Here is a 21,165-nt window from a genome sequence, read left to right on the forward strand (position 1 = left end):
ACGTTGATAATTGTTAATGTTTGATATTTAAAATATGTGAATTGTTGTAGGTTGTAAATATTTTTTTTATTTAGGCTAAATACAAAAATTTAATATTTTTTTGTGTAATGTTACATGCATTAATTTGACGTTAACATCAGCCAACACTGACATACATATAGCAATAACAAATTTGAAACTTTATTACACAGTATTAAAGACTGTTTTGGTATAAGTAAAAATGTTGACGTTGTTATCAAAATATTTTCTTATCAATTAATATTTTTTTTGACATTTCTACAAATCTATTACAGTCGTAAACATTGTAAGGTACTCACAGGTACCAGAAGAAATTAGGATATTTTTTTAAGATACGGTAGGTTAATAATATATTTATAAAATAAATATCGATATTCAATAAGTTTAATTACTTGAAAACCTTTTTTTTAGTGATTTTAATTAAACAAAATGAATAATAATTGTAATTGTACAAACTTGAAGGTACTTCCATCACTTAAAAAGTAAGATCAATATAAGCGAAGTGTGTAAAATATTTGAATATGTATATACTTTTTATTGTTTATTCATATAACTTAAAAAAATAATCAATGCAGTGGTTAAAATAAAAATTTTTATTTAGATATTATAAACTTAACGGCAAACCAGGTGAAATATATATATTTTTCTTTTTTTTAATATATAAGTTGTCCTATATTATCTTCTGATCTCATTGAGTAGACATCTTCTTGTTTTATCACAAAACAAACAATGTTTTGATAAGATGAATGATTCTATTGTAATTTATTTCTTAATTACAATTTGATCATTCATCTAATAAAACTCAGAGTCATGATGATAACATTATTAAATAAATGAGAAAAAATATTTTAGTTTCTTTATTAAAATATATATGTTAGGTAATGAACACAAAATAATCCAATTAATAAATTATTAATAATCAATGTATAATAGACTATTAATATATTTTTTTAAATTGTATAAAAGGAAATTTACAATATTAAAAAAAATAGGTATATGAGTAGGGATGTAAATACACAATATAGTAAAGAATTGTATATATATTAGACAAACTGTTCTGCATTTATTATTGTTGTTACAACTTGTCTACTATAGTTTTATATAATTTACATTTAAAAAAAATGGATACCAACGTAGGATAGTCTTAACTCTTAGTAATATTCCACCAAACCACATTGGAGCAGCGTGCTGGAATATACTCCAAACCTTCTCCTCAAAGAGAGAGGAGGCCTTAGCCCAGCATAGGCTTAGGAAATTTACAGGTTGCTAACGTTATGTAAAAATAGTCTTAGTATAGCCTCCATTGAAGAAACACAGAATAATTCTTTGTTCAACTTTAATTGAAATTCCCCTTTTGATAATTTCACAGAGATATGGATAAACCAAAAGGTTTCCAATTTGCAATAGACAGAGGAGGCACATTTACAGATGTGTTTGCTCGTTGTCCAAACGGCAAAGTGCGTGTCATGAAACTACTCTCGGTAGACCCACAAAACTATGATGATGCACCAAGGGAAGCTATAAGACGGATCCTACAGGAGGTTAGTAGTGTTTATGCAAGAGCAATTAGCAAGAAATTCCACCATTTATTTTATATAATTCATTATATAATGGTGATTATACTGTGCAACATACATTTATATATATATATATATATTCATAGCTAATAAGCAATAATAAATAGCTTGCGGAATGCCCTAACACCAAGTATATAAAAACTTTTAAATATTTGTAACCTAGTATATTACTTATAAACAATGTAATTTATCATTTAAAGATTTACATAACTATCTAATGAGATAATAGACTTAGGTATTTTTTTATCTATTATTTATCTAACTTCTTCAATAAATTTTCCATTATGTATAAAATAAGCCACAAAAACTACCTATGAATAAATAATATGATATGGTAATAATGTGAGCAACCTGGGTGGGTACAATCCAATTATTTTTATTCTCCCACCAACATGTTATACTTCCATTTGGATCATTGAGCCATTGTAATTACAAGCGTTTTAAGTCCATTGACAGGTTAAGAAGTAGTTTAGTAGTAAAGAGCAGAGCAAGATTGTGTGTTTGTAAAAATAAAATATAATCAAAAATTATTGTTTATTTATTTATTCATAGGTACACAAACAGCATACAATCTAATAAAACAAGAAATCGAAAAAAGCAGAAATATTTTAATATTGATATGTATTAAGTATTTACAGCCAATCATTGAATCGTAGATTTAATATACCTTACAATATTTATAAAAAAATGAATTAATTTTTTTTTTTAGGAAACTGGAAATGCTTTGGATAAAGATGGTAAAGTAAACTCATCACTAATAGAGTCTATTAGAATGGGCACCACAGTGGCGACAAATGCGCTATTAGAGAGGAAGGGCGCTAAGATGGCACTCGTTATTAATAAAGGCTTCAAAGATCTCTTGTACATCGGTAATCAGGCCAGGCCTCATATATTTCATTTGGTCAGTATTATTAATAACAGGTAAAAATATATTTATTATAAAAATGATTATAAGTATATATATTTTTAATTTTAACATGGTATAATTTTAAATGGTTTATAAGAGTGACAGCCGGTTCTTTTAGGTAAAATCTACTAACTACTACTACTAAATTTTGATTACTCAGTACACATTTTAGTTTTTTTATCTTTACATTTCTTATTATACATTTAGAAAAATTACTATTTTCGACATTTTTAAAATTAAGTATTTTGCTAATATTCTTTCAATAATCTGCTACAAGCTTTGACTAAGGTGCAAGGTCTGTAGAGAGCTTAAGACTAGGATTCACGTAGAACGCTATGCTAAGATTAAGAGATTGTTAGGTTAAGGCACATAGTAACTTTTTAACATTGCAAGCAATATGTACTATCTTTGACTTTAATTTATTTCGTATAAAGATGTAGTTACTACGTGAAAGTGTGTTTCCATTGGAATAGTTAGCAAGTACTGTATATGCAATTTTTAATTAATATAAAATATTTGTAAAAAAAATGTCATCAAAAAGTACAGACAACAAAAAAAAAGAAATTTCCAATAGTGTAATTACACCTTAAAAACAAAGCATTTATAACATAGCTATTAAAAAAACATCTTAATATTAAATTAATTTATTATTACTCTTTTAATATTGCAGAATATAAAACGTCCCAGTGTGCTTTACACAGAAGTTGTAGAAGTGGACTGTCGCGTGATACCAGCTTTAGAAGATCGTTGTCAAATCGACAAATCAAAACTAAACTGGAAAGAGGTTTATGGCACTACGGGCCAGAAAATGTTAGTTATGAAAGATGTGGATGAGGAAGCGGTACGGAAAGATTTAACAGCCCTAAGAGAGAAAGGGATAGATAGCATTGCGGTTGTTCTTGCTCATAGTTATACGTATCGTGAACATGAATTGAAAATCGGTAAAATTGCTCAACAACTTGGTAAGTTTGATTGTCGTTCATTTAGAAAAATGTTAATAATAAAACTCTTGATGTTTTTAAAAGTATGCTATTGTATTATTATTTATCTCTCCAATAGGTTTCAACCAAGTATCCCTGTCACATTCTGTCACTTCCATGGTGAGGATGGCTCCTCGAGGGTACACGGCGTGCGCTGATGGATATCTTACTCCCCATATAAGAGAATATGTGAAGGGCTTCGCTAGTGGCTTCACGGACGGCTTGAAAAATTCCAATGTGCTTTTCATGCAATCTGATGGTGGTTTGACGCCAATGAGTATGTGAGTACCTACAATGTAAACTTTTGGAGAGTATCATTAATTCATTTCTGTCACTCATTTGAAAACCAACGAGAACAAGTCGAAAAAACGATGAAATTTTGTACTTATATAGAGCTGTGTTAAATTATTTTATTATTTTGTTTTCTAGGTTTAATGGGTCACGTGCTGTATTATCTGGTCCTGCGGGTGGAGTGGTGGGCTATGCACTAACATCATACCAGAAGGAGACTAATTTGCCTGTCATTGGTATGATCTATTTTCTTTTCCAATTACAATCAAATACAGACAAAGATGATATATGAATGTATGCTGTCATGATTGGCCCAAGGCAATATAAAATTCACAGGTTCGATCCTCCGGATTCCTCTGGCATATAGCTACCTCTCTTCAAACACGCGCACACATTCACGCATACACGCACGCATACACATAAACATTCACACAATATTATATGTGTACACTTAATTCGAGGAGAAAATGTAGCCTAACGATGTAGTTTTGACAGCAGAGTTGATTATTCAATTTAAAAACAATGACCTTGCGTTATTAATGGGTTACTTTAAAACTCTTATTTGTAGGTTTCGATATGGGTGGGACGTCTACAGATGTTTCTAGATATGCTGGAGCCCTTGAACATGTCCATGAAGCGACCACCGCCGGAGTGACCATACAGGCACCGCAGTTAGGTGAGCTATACCTAGTGGTACAGTTTTGTGCAGATCCGTCTGGGTACCGCTTATTTGTCAATTCAACTGCAGTCGTCCCACTGCTAAGGTAAGGCTTACTCCGAAAAAAAAGTGTTTATATCTCATCTCGTGCTCGGCGGTATAATGGAAAACATCGCGAAGAAACCTGCGTGACTTGCATCGAAATTCTGCCACATGTGCAACAACCCGTATTAGAGCAGAGCTGTGGAATGAACTCCAAACCTTCTCTCGAAAGGGAGTGAAAACTTTAGCCCAGCAGTGAAACATTAACAGACTGCTTCAACAATCCGCAATACTTTGTATTGCTCCATTTCAATTCTAATTGTAAGTGAGTTCGAGTGATTACAAACGCAAAGTATATAATTCTTAGACCTCATGGGTAGCGTGGAGTGAGATGCGTATATTTATTGGCGATATAAATAGTATTTGATTAAAAAATATATGTTGATGAACCTGCTGGCTTTACCCGCGCAAAATTTATAAAACACAAACTTCCAACCCCCATTTTACCCTCTTAGGGCGTGGACCCATTTCTGCGGTGCGGCGCCGTTTGCCGTGCAATGGTATGGTACCGCCACCGGCAGATAGCGCGAAGCCATACCGGGCCACGGCGTCGTGCCATTTTTTATTTTTATAATCTTCCTTTGACTTGTCCCAGAGAACGGGACGTGCTTCCACTAGTGAAATCAAAAAGTCTAAATCTAAATCGTCCGCCATTTTATGCAAAAAATACCGCACTATGCAATTGACAACACAGTAATAGTGAGCACGTGCCGGTACACGATGCCGTGGCGCGGCACGGCGCTGCGCCATTTGCCAGCGGCGGTGCCGTACCGTAGACATGGGTCCACGCCCTTAGGGATGGAGCTTATTCCCGAATGTCTACACCCTATAAGGAACCTACCTGCCATTTTCAAGTTTGTAGGTGTTACAGTTACTGAGGTTTCGTGATTAATCAGTGAGTGGTATTTTGCTTTTATCATATATATATATATATAGAAGATTAATTATTCTATTCTATACTTTTCGTAGATATTAACACAGTAGCAGCAGGCGGTGGTTCCATGCTTATGTTCCGATCCGGGCTCTTCGTAGCTGGACCGGAATCAGCGGGCGCAGAGCCGGGACCGGCCTGCTATAGGAAGGGAGGTCCACTGACAGTTACTGACGCTAATTTATTGTTAGGTAAGTTGAGAACTCGAATGAATCGTATATGACTGAGGAAATGTTGATTAGAGTAATTGCTTAGTCAAATATGTAATACTAGTGGCCGCCCGCGGCTTCACTAGCTTTTTAGGGTTCATTCGTCAGATATCCTTCCTTGAAGTTTAAGCTTGTTGCATATAAAATTTCATCAAATTTAGTTCATTGGTTTGGCCGTGAAAGAGCAACAGACAGACTGACAGATTGCAAGATAGAGTTGCTTACGCTTGAAATTTAAGCTTGGAGACTCCGGGCTGTTACTGACTTTTTCGATAGAATAGCCCAATAAGTTTTTTTGGCCAGACATGGGGCTTAAAACCAGGACTTTAGGATTTGCGACCCAATATCTGGCCTAGATTAATGTGGCCGTCAAAACATATATAAAGGCTATATAGGTTTTATTTTTCAAGTGGTCCAATTTGTATAGGATGATGTCCGATTTTGATTTTCTAGGTCGTCTTCTACCGGAATATTTTCCAAAAATATTCGGTCCGAATGAAAACGAACCACTGGACAGAGATGCAACGGTTTCCGCTTTTAGGAAGTTAACTGACGAGATAAATAGTTACCTCAAACAAGATGGCGGAAAGGCGGTAAGCATTTATGCTTTTATCACTTTGTTATAGTTGTACCGTTTGTGTATCCAGTATTACCAATTACCAAAGTAGTGAGTGTTTGACGGCTGAGCATAGCCAAATCCTTTTTAACCCGGGCAGTGGGAGGTGTCTCCTCCATGATGGTCAACTCTTGGACCATAATGCACCCCAAAGGGTCTCTTAATAATCCTTTTGGGTTCAGAGGAGATCACCAGAACAGCTGCTTGTTGTGCTTTTAACAGTGTTGAGGATATGCCTCCTGCACTTTCAAGGAAAAGTTTTGGAACTTATTCTGACACGGCACTCTGTACTCCGACACATTCGGCTTTTTAGATACAACAAGTGTAGGATTTCTTTATCCGACACGTGTAGATTTCATTGTGATTTCTTCCGTCACATCGAACTCATGAAAACATTAGTGCTACTTGTCCACATCTTTAGTACTTAAATAAAAATATTTGCATTTAATATTAGAACAATAATTTAATACTATTTACCAAACTTTTTATTATTATTTATTTCAGATGACTATGGAAGAGGTCGCAATGGGATTTATCGACGTTGCCAATGAAGCTATGTGCCGTCCCATTAGGTACAGTAAATATTTTTTAATAATTATTCATCATCATTCATCAATACTGCATCATATTTTTAGATGATAGAGCCCCGAAGCAGCTCTAAACTGTTAGAAAGTGAAAAGTAACTAGTGATATTGTAACAATTTTTTTTAAAATAATTACGAAGTGAGCTTTTACAGAATAACACAGCTGGTTCGGTAACAATCAATAAAATGATATGGAGATAATTGCTTGGTAGTTTATTATTACGGAGCGCGGCTGTTCCGCAGTTCGGTTCAGTCGAACCGGACGCACAATCGGCCGCGGCTTGTAAGGCGCGCTCGTTGCAGGGCGCTGACGACGGCCCGCGGGTACGACGCGCGCGCGCACGCGCTGGCGAGCTTCGGCGGCGCGGGCGCGCAGCACGCGTGCGCCGTCGCGCGCCGCCTCGCCGTGCCCGAGGTGCTCGTGCACAAGTACGCAGGTCAGCGACCTTGACGAGCGATCCTTTCTCCTCCTCGGTTCCGGTTTTTGTGCCATAGTAGCGAACGAGCGGGAGGCTCGCCCGATGGAAAGTGACTACCGCCGCCGTGGTCGTCTGCAGCACCGGAGGCGCTTGCGTTGCAAAATGAGTAGGCTCTTTTCTTGAAAGTTCCCAAGTCGTATCAGGTTAGAAAAACGTTCCAAGCAAAAAGGAACAGTTTCGATGGCATGATTGTCGTATAGCTATTCCTTATATCACCAATACATCACCTGTCGTGCTGAACAAACCGAAATAGAACTAAGTACTGCTTGGCGGGAGAATATATATATTTTTTAATATATGAATATATGTATAATACTTCTTGCCGTTCTAATTTTATTGGATTAAAAAGTCCTGGCTATTAAACCTCGTCTTTGTGCTTGTGTGCTGCTTACAAACATTTATTGTAATTTTTAGGTATCCTTTCGGCATACGGCATGGCTCTAGCCGATGTGGTCGAGGAAGCGCAGGAGCCCAGCGCCTTGGTGTACTGCTCCAACAACTTCGAAAAACTCGACATGCAGCTGGACAAGCTGGCTGCGGTCTGCAAAGACAAGCTAAGAGCTCAGGTAATTTGTAAATATATATATATATATATATATATATATATATATATATATAGTTAGACACAAGGTATCCATATTATTCGGCGTCGTTAAAAAACATATGTTAATAACTTTTTTTGCTTATGGAATGGCTAATGAAATCTTTAAAATAGATAAAAAAATAAGGACACTAAATGGTTTATTGTCTATGCCAGGGTTTTACAGACTCTCAAATAGTAGTTGAGCCGTATCTTCATCTACGTTACTCGGGCACTGATTGCGCACTAATGGTGTCTCCATCCCGTGAAGACCCCCACAGCACACGACATGGCGACTTTTACACGGCATTCATCGAAAGGTTTGTTCGACATTTTAATATATAGCAAATAGGCCATAGGGCCATTCATTTATTACGATTGGGGGGGGGGGGGCGCTGATGGGGGTCGACCATGTCTTATGTTTTCTTACAAGGGGGTAGGAAGGAGTTTCGTTATCTCCCTTGTGCCTGTAGCTACACTTCGACTGACTGACTGACTCATTCGCCCTTGAAACCGGAACACAACAATACTGAGTACTGCTGTAGAATATCTGATAAGTTACCTACTCAGACGGGTTTGCACAAAGACCTACCACTAAGTATAGGCAATTTAATGTGGCACAAGTGCTTTATCTACTTACATTCGGATCAGAGTAATGTATGTGATGTTGTCCAATATTTATTTATTTATTTAATGGTGGTATGGTAATTTATTTAATTTACACATTATTATTTGTTTAACACATTATTGTTCCAAAGAATTACTCATATCGCCTCATAAAACTAATCTTGAATTTAAACAGGTATAAGAACGAATTCGGCTTCACGCTCTCGGCCCGTGACGTGCTCGTGGACGACGTGCGCGTGCGCGCCGCGGGGCGGAGCGCTGTCGCCGCAGACGCGGCGCCGCCTAGCGGGAGAGGCACTGACCCGAGCGTGGAAAAGGTCATTGCAATCATTTATTTGTTATTTGTTTAACACTGGTTGTAGCCCTCGGCTTCACTCGCGTTTCAGGGATCAGTCGTCAGGTGTTACGCATAAGGAGCCATTCGTTTATTACGTAAGATGATTTAGGGGTGGAGGGGGGGTCGAACATGTCTTATGTTTTCTTACAAGAACGAGGATTATTAGTACCTTTGATATTACGAATAAATATTTCAAAAAATCGATTCTTTGAAACATAAACATTAAAATAAACCAAACATGTATTCATTTTTTCCTTTAGATTCTTACGTAATAAATATTAAACAGAGGGGAGGGGGTCCGCCTATTCTTATTTTTTCTTCCGAAAGCGAAAATACTCTTACGTAATAAATGAATGGTCCCTAAGGTGTATGTCCTTCCTTAGGGTTCAAACTTCGTACCATCGTTTTTTCGTTTATCGTGAAAGAGCAACAGACGTACAGGTAGACAGACAGACAGTCGGACGAACGGACCGCAGACAGTTTCACATTTATAAAATTAATATCGATTATGAATCTCTTAAAATTAATATTTATGTTATTTTAGATAGTAAAAGTCTACTTCGAAGGTGGCTATCAAGATACAGCTATTTACTTGCTGGAAAAATTGAAGCCCGAACAAAAGATACCCGGCCCTGCTATAATCATGGATAGTTTGTCCACCATACTTATAGAACCTGGTGAGTAAACCTTACTCTTCATTTTAACTCACAAGACCGTTGGCGATGTTCGTATTTATAAGTAAAATTAAAGTGGTTATAAGTATGTCGGCGGAATAATGAATAATAAAAGTATACTTTCCGTGCTTTCCAAACTACAGGAGTTAAAATATTCTGAATAAAACTTAATAACCTTTTCATGGCCCAGTTAGGGTTTAAGTATTTAACTTTTGGATCTGCAGCGTTTAAGACTAGTATTTAAACCAACAGCGAGGATGTGAGAAGAGTGCCTCAGGTGTACCCTAAACGCCGGACTAGACAGTCCTTTGGGGTTTGAAGGGTGCGTGAGCCAGTGTAACAACAGGCATAAGACATAACATCTTAGTTCCCAAGGTTGGATAGTGTATTCGTGGTATAAGATCTGGTGTATTTTTCTTACAGTACCAAAATATATTGACAATGTTTACTACTATGCAGTCAAACCAATTGCCAATCCGCCTATTTATGAATATGGATTAATTCCGGAAGCTGAATTTCACCTTCGGACATCTCGTCAAAATTCTAAATTTCACCCGTACCACCTAGATGTCTGAAAATCCACAACAGCGCGGTTTTTAAGACATTTTCTGCCTCGCACAACCACTCTGTGGAACCAGCTTAAAAAAGAGCGAACTCCTTTCTAAAAGGCAGGCAACGCACCTGCTACCCCCCTGGTGTTGCAGATGTCCATGTACGGTGGTAATCACTTTCCATCAGGTGAGACTCCTGCTCGTTTGCCCCCTATAACATAAAAAAAAGAAATGATCCGGACTTTCTTATGAGTACTTAAACACGTAGCGAAATTCGTATTACAGGTAGCTGTGCTGAAATAACTAAATACGGCGATATCCGAATCATAATAGGCGCAGGTCAGACTAAAGTGGTCACTTCTGATCTGGACACAGTTCAGCTGAGTATATTCTCGCATAGATTTATGTCTATTGCGGAACAGATGGGCAGGTATGTTTTCATTGAACTCTTGTATTTCATGAACTTTTGAAAGGCACTCACTTTAATTTGAGTGACACTTTAATTTGAGTCAACGTTTCTACGTGTAACGTTTTCTAATGAAACGCGTTTGACGCAAGCTGTACTTTGAGTAATTTAAATCTTATTTAATATTAATACAAAAATGTGAATTCAACAATAAAGACATCATATTAATCTCATTGAATATAAAAGTATGAATTATTAGAATAAATACTAGTATTAGATAAATTTAATTATTAATAAACATTAAAAAATCATTAGTAAGAGTAATATGCTTATAATGTTTTTAATTTTAATGTTCCAGAGTCCTCCAGAGAACGTCAATATCCGTGAACATTAAGGAAAGGTTGGATTTCTCGTGCGCACTGTTCGGCCCGGATGGCGGGCTCGTCTCCAACGCACCGCACATCCCCGTGCACTTGGGCGCAATGCAAGAGACTGTACAATATCAAGTGAGATCGCTTATCTTATTTGCAGAAAACTGTAAAAAGTAAAGTTTTCTTTTTTTAAATAAAGAATTACCAACAATATTTAAAATCTGTAATATAAATATATATAAATATTAAAGATATGTACACACATAAAAAATAATAGTTACGAAAGGCATGGACTACACGTGTGAATATTTGTTATTTAAAGATTAAAAAATAGATTTAGAATACCAGTAATAGTTAAACAAAGTGATTGCTTTTAAAAGTATGTACTCAAAAAAGATACTTAAATTTCAGTTATACTTACTTATATACATATGTATATATAATTCAATTAATAATTCGAAATTTATAAATTATTTATTTAAAAAAAAAGAAACCCGACACACCAAAACTTTGTTGTGAGATCATAAATCCTATTAAATTAAAATTAAGTATTTTATAAAGGAAAACAATTTAACAATTACAAATAAATAATTCAATTGTAATTTTTTAATATATTTTATACACGCAAATATGTCTAACGCCTAATGCTTTACTAACTGTTTATTTGACTTTTTTTTCTTATGTCAGATGAAAGTCCGGGGTGACTCCATTAAGCCTGGGGACGTGTTACTGGCCAACCATCCCAAAGCAGGAGGCTCTCATCTACCAGATTTGACCGTAATTACTCCAGTATTCCATAAGTGAGTAATTATTACTGAATCACATTATGTAGCGTGATTAGGATAATGCATATAATGAAACGTTAGCTACTGTCCATAGTTTAATAGTTTAACTTTGACGTATTTCGTACTTGCCTTCTCGTTTAAGCCTTTAAATTTTTGCCCGTAAACGTCCCACTGCTAGGCTAAGGCCTCCTTTCCCTTTGAGAAGAAGATTTCGAGCTTATTCCATCTCGCAGCTCCAACAGGGATGGAGGCACTCATGTGGCATAATTTCGTTGAAAGCAGTTTTCCTTCATCGGCGAGCACGAGATGAATTATAAACAGAAATTAAGTACATGAAACACAGCCCAGTAATTTAAATGGACCAGTCCTGCCACCGGGAGGCGCGTCGGGCCTACCGGGAGGGGGGGAGGTCGCGTGTGCTGAGCGAGCGATTGGTGTGGTCGGCAGGCGCGGCGGGCGGCCGATCTTCTTCGTGGCGTCGCGCGGGCACCACGCCGACGTGGGCGGGCTGACGCCGGGCTCCATGCCGCCGCACTCGGTGCGCCTCAAGCAGGAGGGCGCCGCCTTCCGCTCGCTGCTGCTCGTCGAGCGCGGCCGGTTCAACGAGGACCAGCTCGTCGCAGGTAGGCTGGCTCATCGACCAGTGACTGGTGGCCTGCCATCGCAAGTGCATGAGTTTCATCTGAGCATGTCGATTTCCTCACGATGCTTTACTACACCGCTGAGCTCGATAATGTTTGGTACTGATGATGTTTTCCTGATTCGTTTCTTTCACTTCCGCGCGTGCGCAACAAAAATTCACCCTTTTCTTAATTTTAATATTTTGATGGGCCCGTAAAATCCGATGGTACTTCTGTTTTGGTGAGATACTCGATCTATAATTAACTATTTTGTGTGTCAAATCAATGAATAAAAATCTTAAAGAATACTTTTTGACTTAAAAGAGAAAACTTTTAAAATAGTGTATAGAAGTTTAAGGCGGTTACTAACTTTTTTTTAAATTTATATTACGTATATTTACTTTACAGAGCTAATGAAACCGGGCAAGGAGCCAGGCTGTTCCGGTACTAGGAACTTGGCTGATAATTTGTCAGACTTAAAAGCCCAAGTGGCTGCTAATCAAAGGGTGAGCCAAGGGTTAATTAGTTTAGTAAGAAAATAGGGTTTTAGGTAAGCGGGTAGGTAGCGTCTACCGTCAAATAGCAATACTTAGTATCATTATATTTATTAATTACCACACAAGGTATATCTAATATCTTACTGTTCTAAATTCAAAAGTTTGAAGTTTTAACAGAACGGGTGAACGGATTTGAATGAAATTTGGAATAAAGATTGATTATTGTTTCGAACATTTACTTAACTAATAAACTAAAGGCACGCAACACACCTGCAAGCCCCCCGGTGTTGCAGGACTCCATGGGCGGTGGTAGTCACTTTCCATCAGGTGAGCCTCCTGCCCGTTTTCCACCTATATCATAAAACTTTTAATATGTTTTATACCGGAAAAATGTACCTAACACCTTTATTCCGAAACACGGCGACAAAAGTTATTATTAAATATAAATAGTATACATTGGCATTTAATTTTCTGACATTGTCATTGTGTTTCTGATTTTTCTCAGGGTATTCAACTAGTATCGGAACTGATAGAGGAATACACCTTGGACGTTGTGCAAGCGTACATGACGCACATACAGAAGAACGCGGAACTTGCTGTCAGGGATATGTTAAAGGTTCGTTAATCATGACACATTAAACCTAATTGGAATTATTTATTTTATTCGTAGTATACCACAGACAGAGTAGAGTAGATACCACAGGATTTATACAGTATGATACCTACGATGAAGTTATTCCAGCCATATGAGCAACAAAATTACTTACCCATGGTAGATAATACCACCATTGATGATTTACCGTTGAAGAGTTTTACCAGTTAAAAACGGTACAATTACACGAACAAGATGCGCGTCAAGTGCATTGCTCTGGTCACGCTTTTTCGGATGGCTTGCGGCTTCAAGCCTCCTGGAAATCTATTTTAAATACTAAGGGAATAGTTATACCCCTTTACATAACATCACGATTAGTTAGCTTAGAACAAAACAGCACGGCACTTCACGAAATTATGAGCTTTGTCTGCCTGATGATATAGACCTACTTCTTTCTCATTCAGATACATTCAATGCCGGATTAACCACGTAGCAAAAGTAGCAATTGCTACGGGGCCCGCATATTTAAACCCACACCTCTGCCTGAGCATTTTTTTATTTAGTATTGAATTGTATTTTTACCACTTTATACTTAAGAACCCATAGAAGATCGAGCTATGTTTGAAAGAATTTGCTACGGGCCCGCGCTTGCTTAATCCGGCACTGGATACATTGATATCAGAATATGTGCCATGCAATGTAACAGAAGCAAAAGCCGTGTAGATTTATTAAACTTCATATTGTCGACAGGAAATAGCTAAAAATGCGGTCGCTAAGACCGGGTCGGCCGTTCTCAAGGCCACAGAGTACATGGACAACGGCACCCCTATCGTCCTCACCGTGACTCTAGACAAGGACCTCGGCAGTGCGGTGTGCGATTTCACGTGAGTTTGCTTTATTTATTTATGGTCGGATTGTAAACAAGCCCGACTAGGTAAGTAGATTAACTAAAGATCATTATAGCTGTTTTTTTCGGGCGAGGCAGTCAGTGTAATTATTACATGGTTCATATCATATTAGAGTCGTCAACGGACTAAGGGATTTTCCCGTTTTAGAAGTGTTTACTACCCGCATTTGAATCAATTACATAGTTTTAGGATATTGGCACCACTCCATTAATATCAATGGTCGCATCAATCATAAATTTGCTCCGATTTTTTACAATATTTAAAATGAAAATGAATTGTACCATTTTGTTTTTAATGTGGTTTAATAGTTACTAAAATAAATACCACCAATATCTTGGCATAATATTCGTTGAGTGACTGATGTATGTGACTGATGTGGGGGGAAATTTCAGTGGCACAGGAGTAGAGGTTTGGGGTAACTTGAACGCCCCGCGCGCGATCACCCTCTCGGCGTTGATCTACTGTCTCCGGTGCATGGTGGGACACGACGTGCCGTTGAATCAGGTATTTTATATTCGAAGCTCGTTGCATTCATTTTATATCGTGTAAATAACTAACTAAAACTCAAGAACTCAATTCCGATAGTATTACATAATTCAAGGCATAAACTTATAAATAAAAAGAAAATAGTACCATTGCCACTTTTTAAGGAATTACTAATATTTCTATTTACCCCTCTATTAAGCTTAAAGCTTGAGCTAGGTGTGGGGACGACAATAGTCCAAGGGGTCAGGATCAGCACTGCGATTTTTTACATTGCTAGGAGGCCCGTAAATTGCGCTTTTGCACACGGTTGAGTGAGCCAGTATAATTATAGACACAAGGAACATACCATCGTTCCTCAGGCGGTAGAGATAAATTAGTATCAGGCAGCCCATATGCGCCGCATTTTTAAAGTTTATTATGATTATAAATGTCCATCATCAGCCCACATTCGTCCACTGCTGGACATAGGCCTCTCCAAATGCACGCCGCTGTGGTCTTTCTTCGGCAACTCGCATCCAGCTCCTGCCAGCCGTATTGCGCAAATCGGCTATGTTATGTAAAATATAAATGTCCACCTATAACAAATTAAAAAAAAATGTTTTTGGAATATAAAAAAACTATCCCTACTACTCATATATATATATATATTGTTTTATAGTCGTGTTATGAGTTGTGCACTGTTGGATTTGCCTTTCCGCTAGGGCTGCCTGAACCCAGTGCAAGTGATAATCCCCGCCGGGTCCATCCTCGACCCGTCCGAGGACGCGGCCGTGGTCGGCGGCAACGTGCTGACGTCGCAAAGGATCGTCGATGTCGTTTTAAAGGCTTTCCAGGTGAGCATGAAATGGCATCTAGCGGTTCCTTAGCCTTTTTTTTAAGGTAAAGTATATAAAAGTGTGTTGAAATTACATACTTCTTGAATTATTTAGCTCAACTAAAAGATTAATTCTATAAAGGTTGTTTGTAAGTCCATTTATACAAACTATTAAGAAATCATTTGGACTGCCCTAGTTTACTCAGTAAAATAAATTTCAGAGTGCCTAACAGATATCCGAGACACATTATTACTCCTCTTGTGCCTCCACGCACCAGAACAGTTTTCGGCGCCAATTCTAGCCTTCCCCGTTTATGCAAACTCTATAATGGTTTGAGTCATTTAATTGATATTAACTTAAATTCGCCTAATACCTTTCGGAAGTTAATTATAAACAACCTAATCAGCCAATTACAATGAATTTAGTTGTGTCAATTGAATTATTTTAGTCGTTTAATTTTTTGCAATGTTTTAGTCTGTATTTTAAGTATTCTCGTTTTGAATGTTTTTAATTATTATTTATTAATGTCACTTTGTATTTTCAATTGATTAATCTTATATTATATAACTTTTATCATAACTGTTTTGCATCAGAAACCGCATTATGATTGTATCCATTTTTAGAATATTTATGAACTTATTTTAACTTTATTTATAATTTAATATATAATGTAAATTGCTATTCATTATTTTTAGATTTATATTTATCAAACAATACTTAAAAGAAAGAATTATGTATGCATGCAGTGTTTGCTTTTAACTGATTTTACACAGTTTATGCATGTTTTTAATTTTATATGTAACGTTATTTAAATATACATTTGTGTAAAAATCGCTAGCGAACCTATAAATAAATAAATAAATAAATAAATATCTGTAGATAGTTGAAGTGGTAAAACTTTTTTGGAATGAATATCTTGTACGCGACTTACTGTAAGGTAAACTGGCAAAAACGTTACGCTCCAGGCGATCTTTCCCTCTCATTTCCTTTCTCTCCGTCTCTTTCTATTCAATGCGTATTCCTATAACACTATTTAAACACGAATTAAATAGAATTTTAATGTTATTGTTTTAATTCGGACGTGATTTGTTAATTTATACAATTGCATCTGTTATTTAATACATACTTAATGTATAGCGAAGTAACTTTGCTCAACCGCTCAACTGTTTTATAAATGTCAGCCATTAAGCAAAGTAACATTTTTTTAAGCTAATAGTTCCTCAATTGACAATGCTATTGCACTGTTATACTTCGATGCAGGTGTGCGCCGCGTCTCAAGGTTGTATGAACAACCTGACCCTGGGCGAAGACGACTGGGGATACTACGAGACCGTGGCCGGAGGCAGTGGGGCGGTAAGCTAGAATGTTTTAGATTCGCTACCTTGCTGAATGGTGACCCCTAAATGATGTCCTCTTTCCCTGCCACAGGAATTTCTTGAGAATAGCAACCGTGCTATAAGTGTGTTGTGTGTGCAAACAAACAGTAACAGCCTGTAAATTTCCCACTATTGGGCTAAGGACTCCTCTCTCTTTGTAGCAAATTTTCGGTAAAATTAGACACATGCTGGTTTCCTCGCGATGTTTTCCTTCATCGCCGTGCATGAGATGAAATATAGTCACAAATTAACAGGGTTTGAACCCGTAATCATCGGCATGCACTTTATTACCACTGGGCCATCTCGACTCTGTGTGCAAACTCGAGTGTATTATTCCCGTACTCTCAGAATCCGATGGGACGTCAAGTGACGATGCGAACGGTGATGATTGAGGTGCAGAATCAACGACCTGTCGTGTATCTGTATCTGCCAATTCCAAGACTGAAAAATCAATAATCTTTTTATTGGGCCGATCTAAATGGAACTTGTAAGGTGCGGCTTCTACTGACAAGGGTCTCCACTCACAACGGTCGGTAATATCAAGAGTCTTACCGGTCGCCCTCTCCCGTTCACGCGAGCAGGGCCCGGGCTGGCGCGGCTGCGGCGGGGTGCACACGCACATGACCAACACGCGCATCACGGACGTGGAGATCGTGGAGACGCGGTACCCGCTGCTCGTCAGCCAGTTCTCCCTGCGAGCCGGCTCGGGGGGGCGAGGTATACTGACTACTCTGCGTGACTGCTTACTCACGCTTTAAGCGTGTCTCTAAAAACACATAAATATATATAATTTATTCCAATCGCAAGAGGACCAAAGACAAATAAACAACATTTGGCATTGTTTTCACGCGATGTCATTGGTCGAGAGCTGGAATAATCTATGATATTCATTATGGATTTCCGAATAAATAGCGTTTTGAACGTCGAAGAAGCTGTTACCGGAACTTTGGAAATAAAATTAAAGCTGATATAAGTAGCTAGCTGGACTAGTGTTGTATTATAAATAAAGACATACTTATCAAGTACTTTTAGTCGTGTACAATTAGTCGAATGTAAGATCTGTTTGTTTTTTCTACTTCTTCGATTGGAATATGAATAAAATATATGTTCAAATTTAAGTTTCACAGTCGTTTGATCATTCATTTTGATAATTTTGGTGCGACAAACAGTCTCTTCAATTTGACTCACATATAAATCCTTTTAAACTTGTTTGTGATATATATTTCAATTGCCATAATTCTTCTGCTATCTTAAATGCCAAAATTATGTTAAATTGTGTGTTACGTCTTAGACGATTGGTTTTAATGAGACAATTTATCAAGAAACACTATTAAACGTACCAGGCAATCTACATATAGATTATGTCACCAAAAAATAATAAAATATGAAAAATATTTCATCAAAACAAATTATAAAAGAAAATTAAAGAATTTCACAATTAATACCAAAAACGATATCACTTGAAATTCATCAATACGGATTCCTTCAAGCATGACAGATTTACAACATGAATGATACCCTCAGGTCAGTGGGACGGTGGGGACGGGGTGACGCGCGAGCTGTTGTTCAGGAGGACTGTTCAGCTCTCCGTGCTGACAGAGCGGAGAGCCTTCCAACCTTATGGGATGAACGGTGAGATTATTTACTGTGACGGGCTTAAGGTTATAACGACTTATTTATGATAAATGAGCATTTAAAAACTAAGGGTGCGTAATTGGTTTAAAATGTTTTACTTGGTAGAAACGCTTTGTGTAAGCCAGATTGGGTAACTAACCAACCACTACCAAGCAATTATACTTAGTATTGTTGTGTTCCGGTTTGAAGGGTGAGGAGGTGTAACTACAGGCACAAGGATCCAAGTTTGGTGGCGTATTGGCAATGTAAGGATTTTTTTTTATTTCTTACGGTGCCAATGTCTGGTAGTAGTGACCACTTACCATCAAGTGCACTAGCACGCCTTTGAGTAGAAGAAAAGTACTTTTATTTTATTAACTAACTAATATTACAAATGAGATAGTGTGTCTTTGTTTCTCAGTCACGCAAAAACGGTTTCTATTAAAAGCTTATATCTGATTAAGCAAATAGACGATCTAATGCCTGACGCGCACACTTCTTCCTTTTCACTTGCTAGCTATAAGTAGCGGAAGCTTTTATTATATATTTTTTAAGTGTCGTAAAAAACCCAATAGTTTTGCTATACATATGACTTTTCCGTCTATCATAAAAACTTTCCAATTACCCACCATTACAGTATAATTTTGTGTTCAGGGGGCGAACCCGGCGAGCGAGGCCTGAATCTCCTGCAGCGAGCTGACGGGAGGCTGATCAACCTCGGCGCAAAGTCTTCCGTTGTAGCGTATCCAGGGGTGAGTGATGATTTTATTTACAAATCAAGCAAGATTATCACAAATTGTTGGTACCGATTTATTTTTCAAAACAGTAATTTGTTTTGTGAAATAAAGTAAACAGGCGTCCCTTCTTCTTAAGTCTAAGGTGTATCTTTCAATGACAAGTCTAGATATTATAATTTTAACTGCTATGGTCGGTCGTCTGTCAGTCAGAGTTCGGTTATGATTTATCACGTTAAAACAGTTTAAGCGTTAATAGCGTTAACATAGATCCTGACGCCTTTGGCTATTGTCACAAACCTCCCCCTCGGTATAAACTTAATTGGGGGTAGTAGGAATATTAGTAATTAATAATTAATCCTTAATATAGTAAATTGCTACTTTTCCTTAGGGGTAGTAGGAATATTAGTAATTAATCCTTAATATAGTAAATTGCTACTTTTCCTTAGAAATTATATAAACATGTATTATTTACGTTTAGGATAAATACATAATGAATTCTCCGGGCGGAGGCGGTTACGGGCGACCGTCGGACGCCGCGGACACAAACAAACAAACGGACAAGCAGTACAGTGAGTTTCTAGAGCGAGGCAGCGTGTACGAGTATAGAAGTGCGCAGGAGTCCGTTTAGAGGTAAATGTCAAGGTCGAAACGGCACATGTTAACAGATACGCATAATATGTACGCAAAGTGCGTACAATCCAGTAGAAACTTTTTGCGTCAGTTACATAGAAGCGTTGCCTTTATTGAATTTTTTTAATCATTGTGACCAAAGGAGTTTTATTTCAGTTACAATATTAATAGAATATATTCTCAAATTTAACTTTTTTACCATTATTGTTATTTTGTTGACCTAGAATATTAAGTTAAATCGCGTTTAGTTATATTTCTAAACGCTATCGATATATGTACATAAAGTGATATAGCATTTGTTAGTACATATATTAATATATCTACAGTGCCCTCCCCCCCTTTTATTATGATTATTAGATTGGTTGCATTCATTTATAGAAAACTTTATTCGCAATTTTCTTTTATATATCAACTTTACATCTAACTTCTAACATACTTAACAATACTAATATTATATATAGGTAACATTTGTTTGTTTGTATGTAATGAGTAATCTCCCGAACTTATGATCCAATTGTATTATTTTTTCAATGATAGAAAGCTACGTAATTCCTGAGTGCTATAAGGTTATAACTATATCATATCATTTTCTTTATTAATAAACTGCACCCGTACGAAGACGGGGCAGGTCCCTAGTGTACTCACTAGCGATCTGCCCATATATACAATAACAAAAAAAAAAATCGTAATACAAAAAAAAAAAATGCAAATATCCTGTTCAAATCTCAAAGCTAACTAAAATCCTCATTCCAGAATACAGAATTTACTTTTAAGAAATTGTAACGTAAGTTTCGTAAGGTGGAATAAAACCGATGAAATGTCCTTGTGTTTTAGAACTATGATATCTGGGTTAACGAACACATTTTAGAAAGGTACATAAAAATAGGCACTTCTTTTGTTATTTTATATAGGGTGACTGGTAATGGGCGACTTGATGCTAAGTGGTCAACATCGTTATGTCTGACGTTAGCTGTAAGAAAGATTACCCATCCTTAAGAAGCGCTACTAACACAAGTGAGATGAGTGAGTGGTACCTGGACGGGCATACACAGTCTTACCACCATTTAATACGCTCAACGCGGCGTCATCCATGAGATCATGATGTTCTGACCCTTGTAACGTTCCTGAATTCATGCCAGATTTAAGCTACTTAAATATACAAATATATTCGTTGTTACTTCGACGAATGTCGAACGAGACCATCTAA

The 21,165-nt window shown here is 37.1% G+C and overlaps 1 protein-coding gene across 1 annotated transcript; it reads left to right on the forward strand.

Moving 5' to 3' along the window:
* The first annotated feature begins 279 nt into the window (after positions 1-279).
* On the forward strand, positions 280-20,700 carry LOC125073306 (5-oxoprolinase). Its single transcript, XM_047684083.1, has 29 exons — positions 280-355; positions 1,388-1,559; positions 2,305-2,496; positions 3,173-3,464; positions 3,562-3,763; positions 3,912-4,009; positions 4,342-4,449; positions 5,503-5,655; positions 6,127-6,266; positions 6,794-6,861; positions 7,177-7,310; positions 7,767-7,918; positions 8,110-8,252; positions 8,735-8,876; positions 9,441-9,573; positions 10,407-10,551; positions 10,886-11,033; positions 11,586-11,698; positions 12,131-12,306; positions 12,712-12,809; positions 13,306-13,416; positions 14,143-14,276; positions 14,693-14,804; positions 15,488-15,619; positions 16,862-16,954; positions 17,559-17,694; positions 18,502-18,609; positions 19,246-19,343; positions 19,807-20,700. The coding sequence occupies exons 2-29, from the start codon at positions 1,392-1,394 to the stop codon at positions 19,954-19,956; spliced, it is 3,879 nt and encodes a 1,292-aa protein (XP_047540039.1). The 5' UTR covers positions 280-355; positions 1,388-1,391; the 3' UTR covers positions 19,957-20,700.
* The last annotated feature ends 465 nt before the right edge of the window (positions 20,701-21,165 follow it).

The sequence above is a fragment of the Vanessa atalanta genome, chromosome 24, assembly GCF_905147765.1.
Source record: "Vanessa atalanta chromosome 24, ilVanAtal1.2, whole genome shotgun sequence".
In the NCBI taxonomy this organism is placed as follows: domain Eukaryota; kingdom Metazoa; phylum Arthropoda; class Insecta; order Lepidoptera; family Nymphalidae; genus Vanessa; species Vanessa atalanta.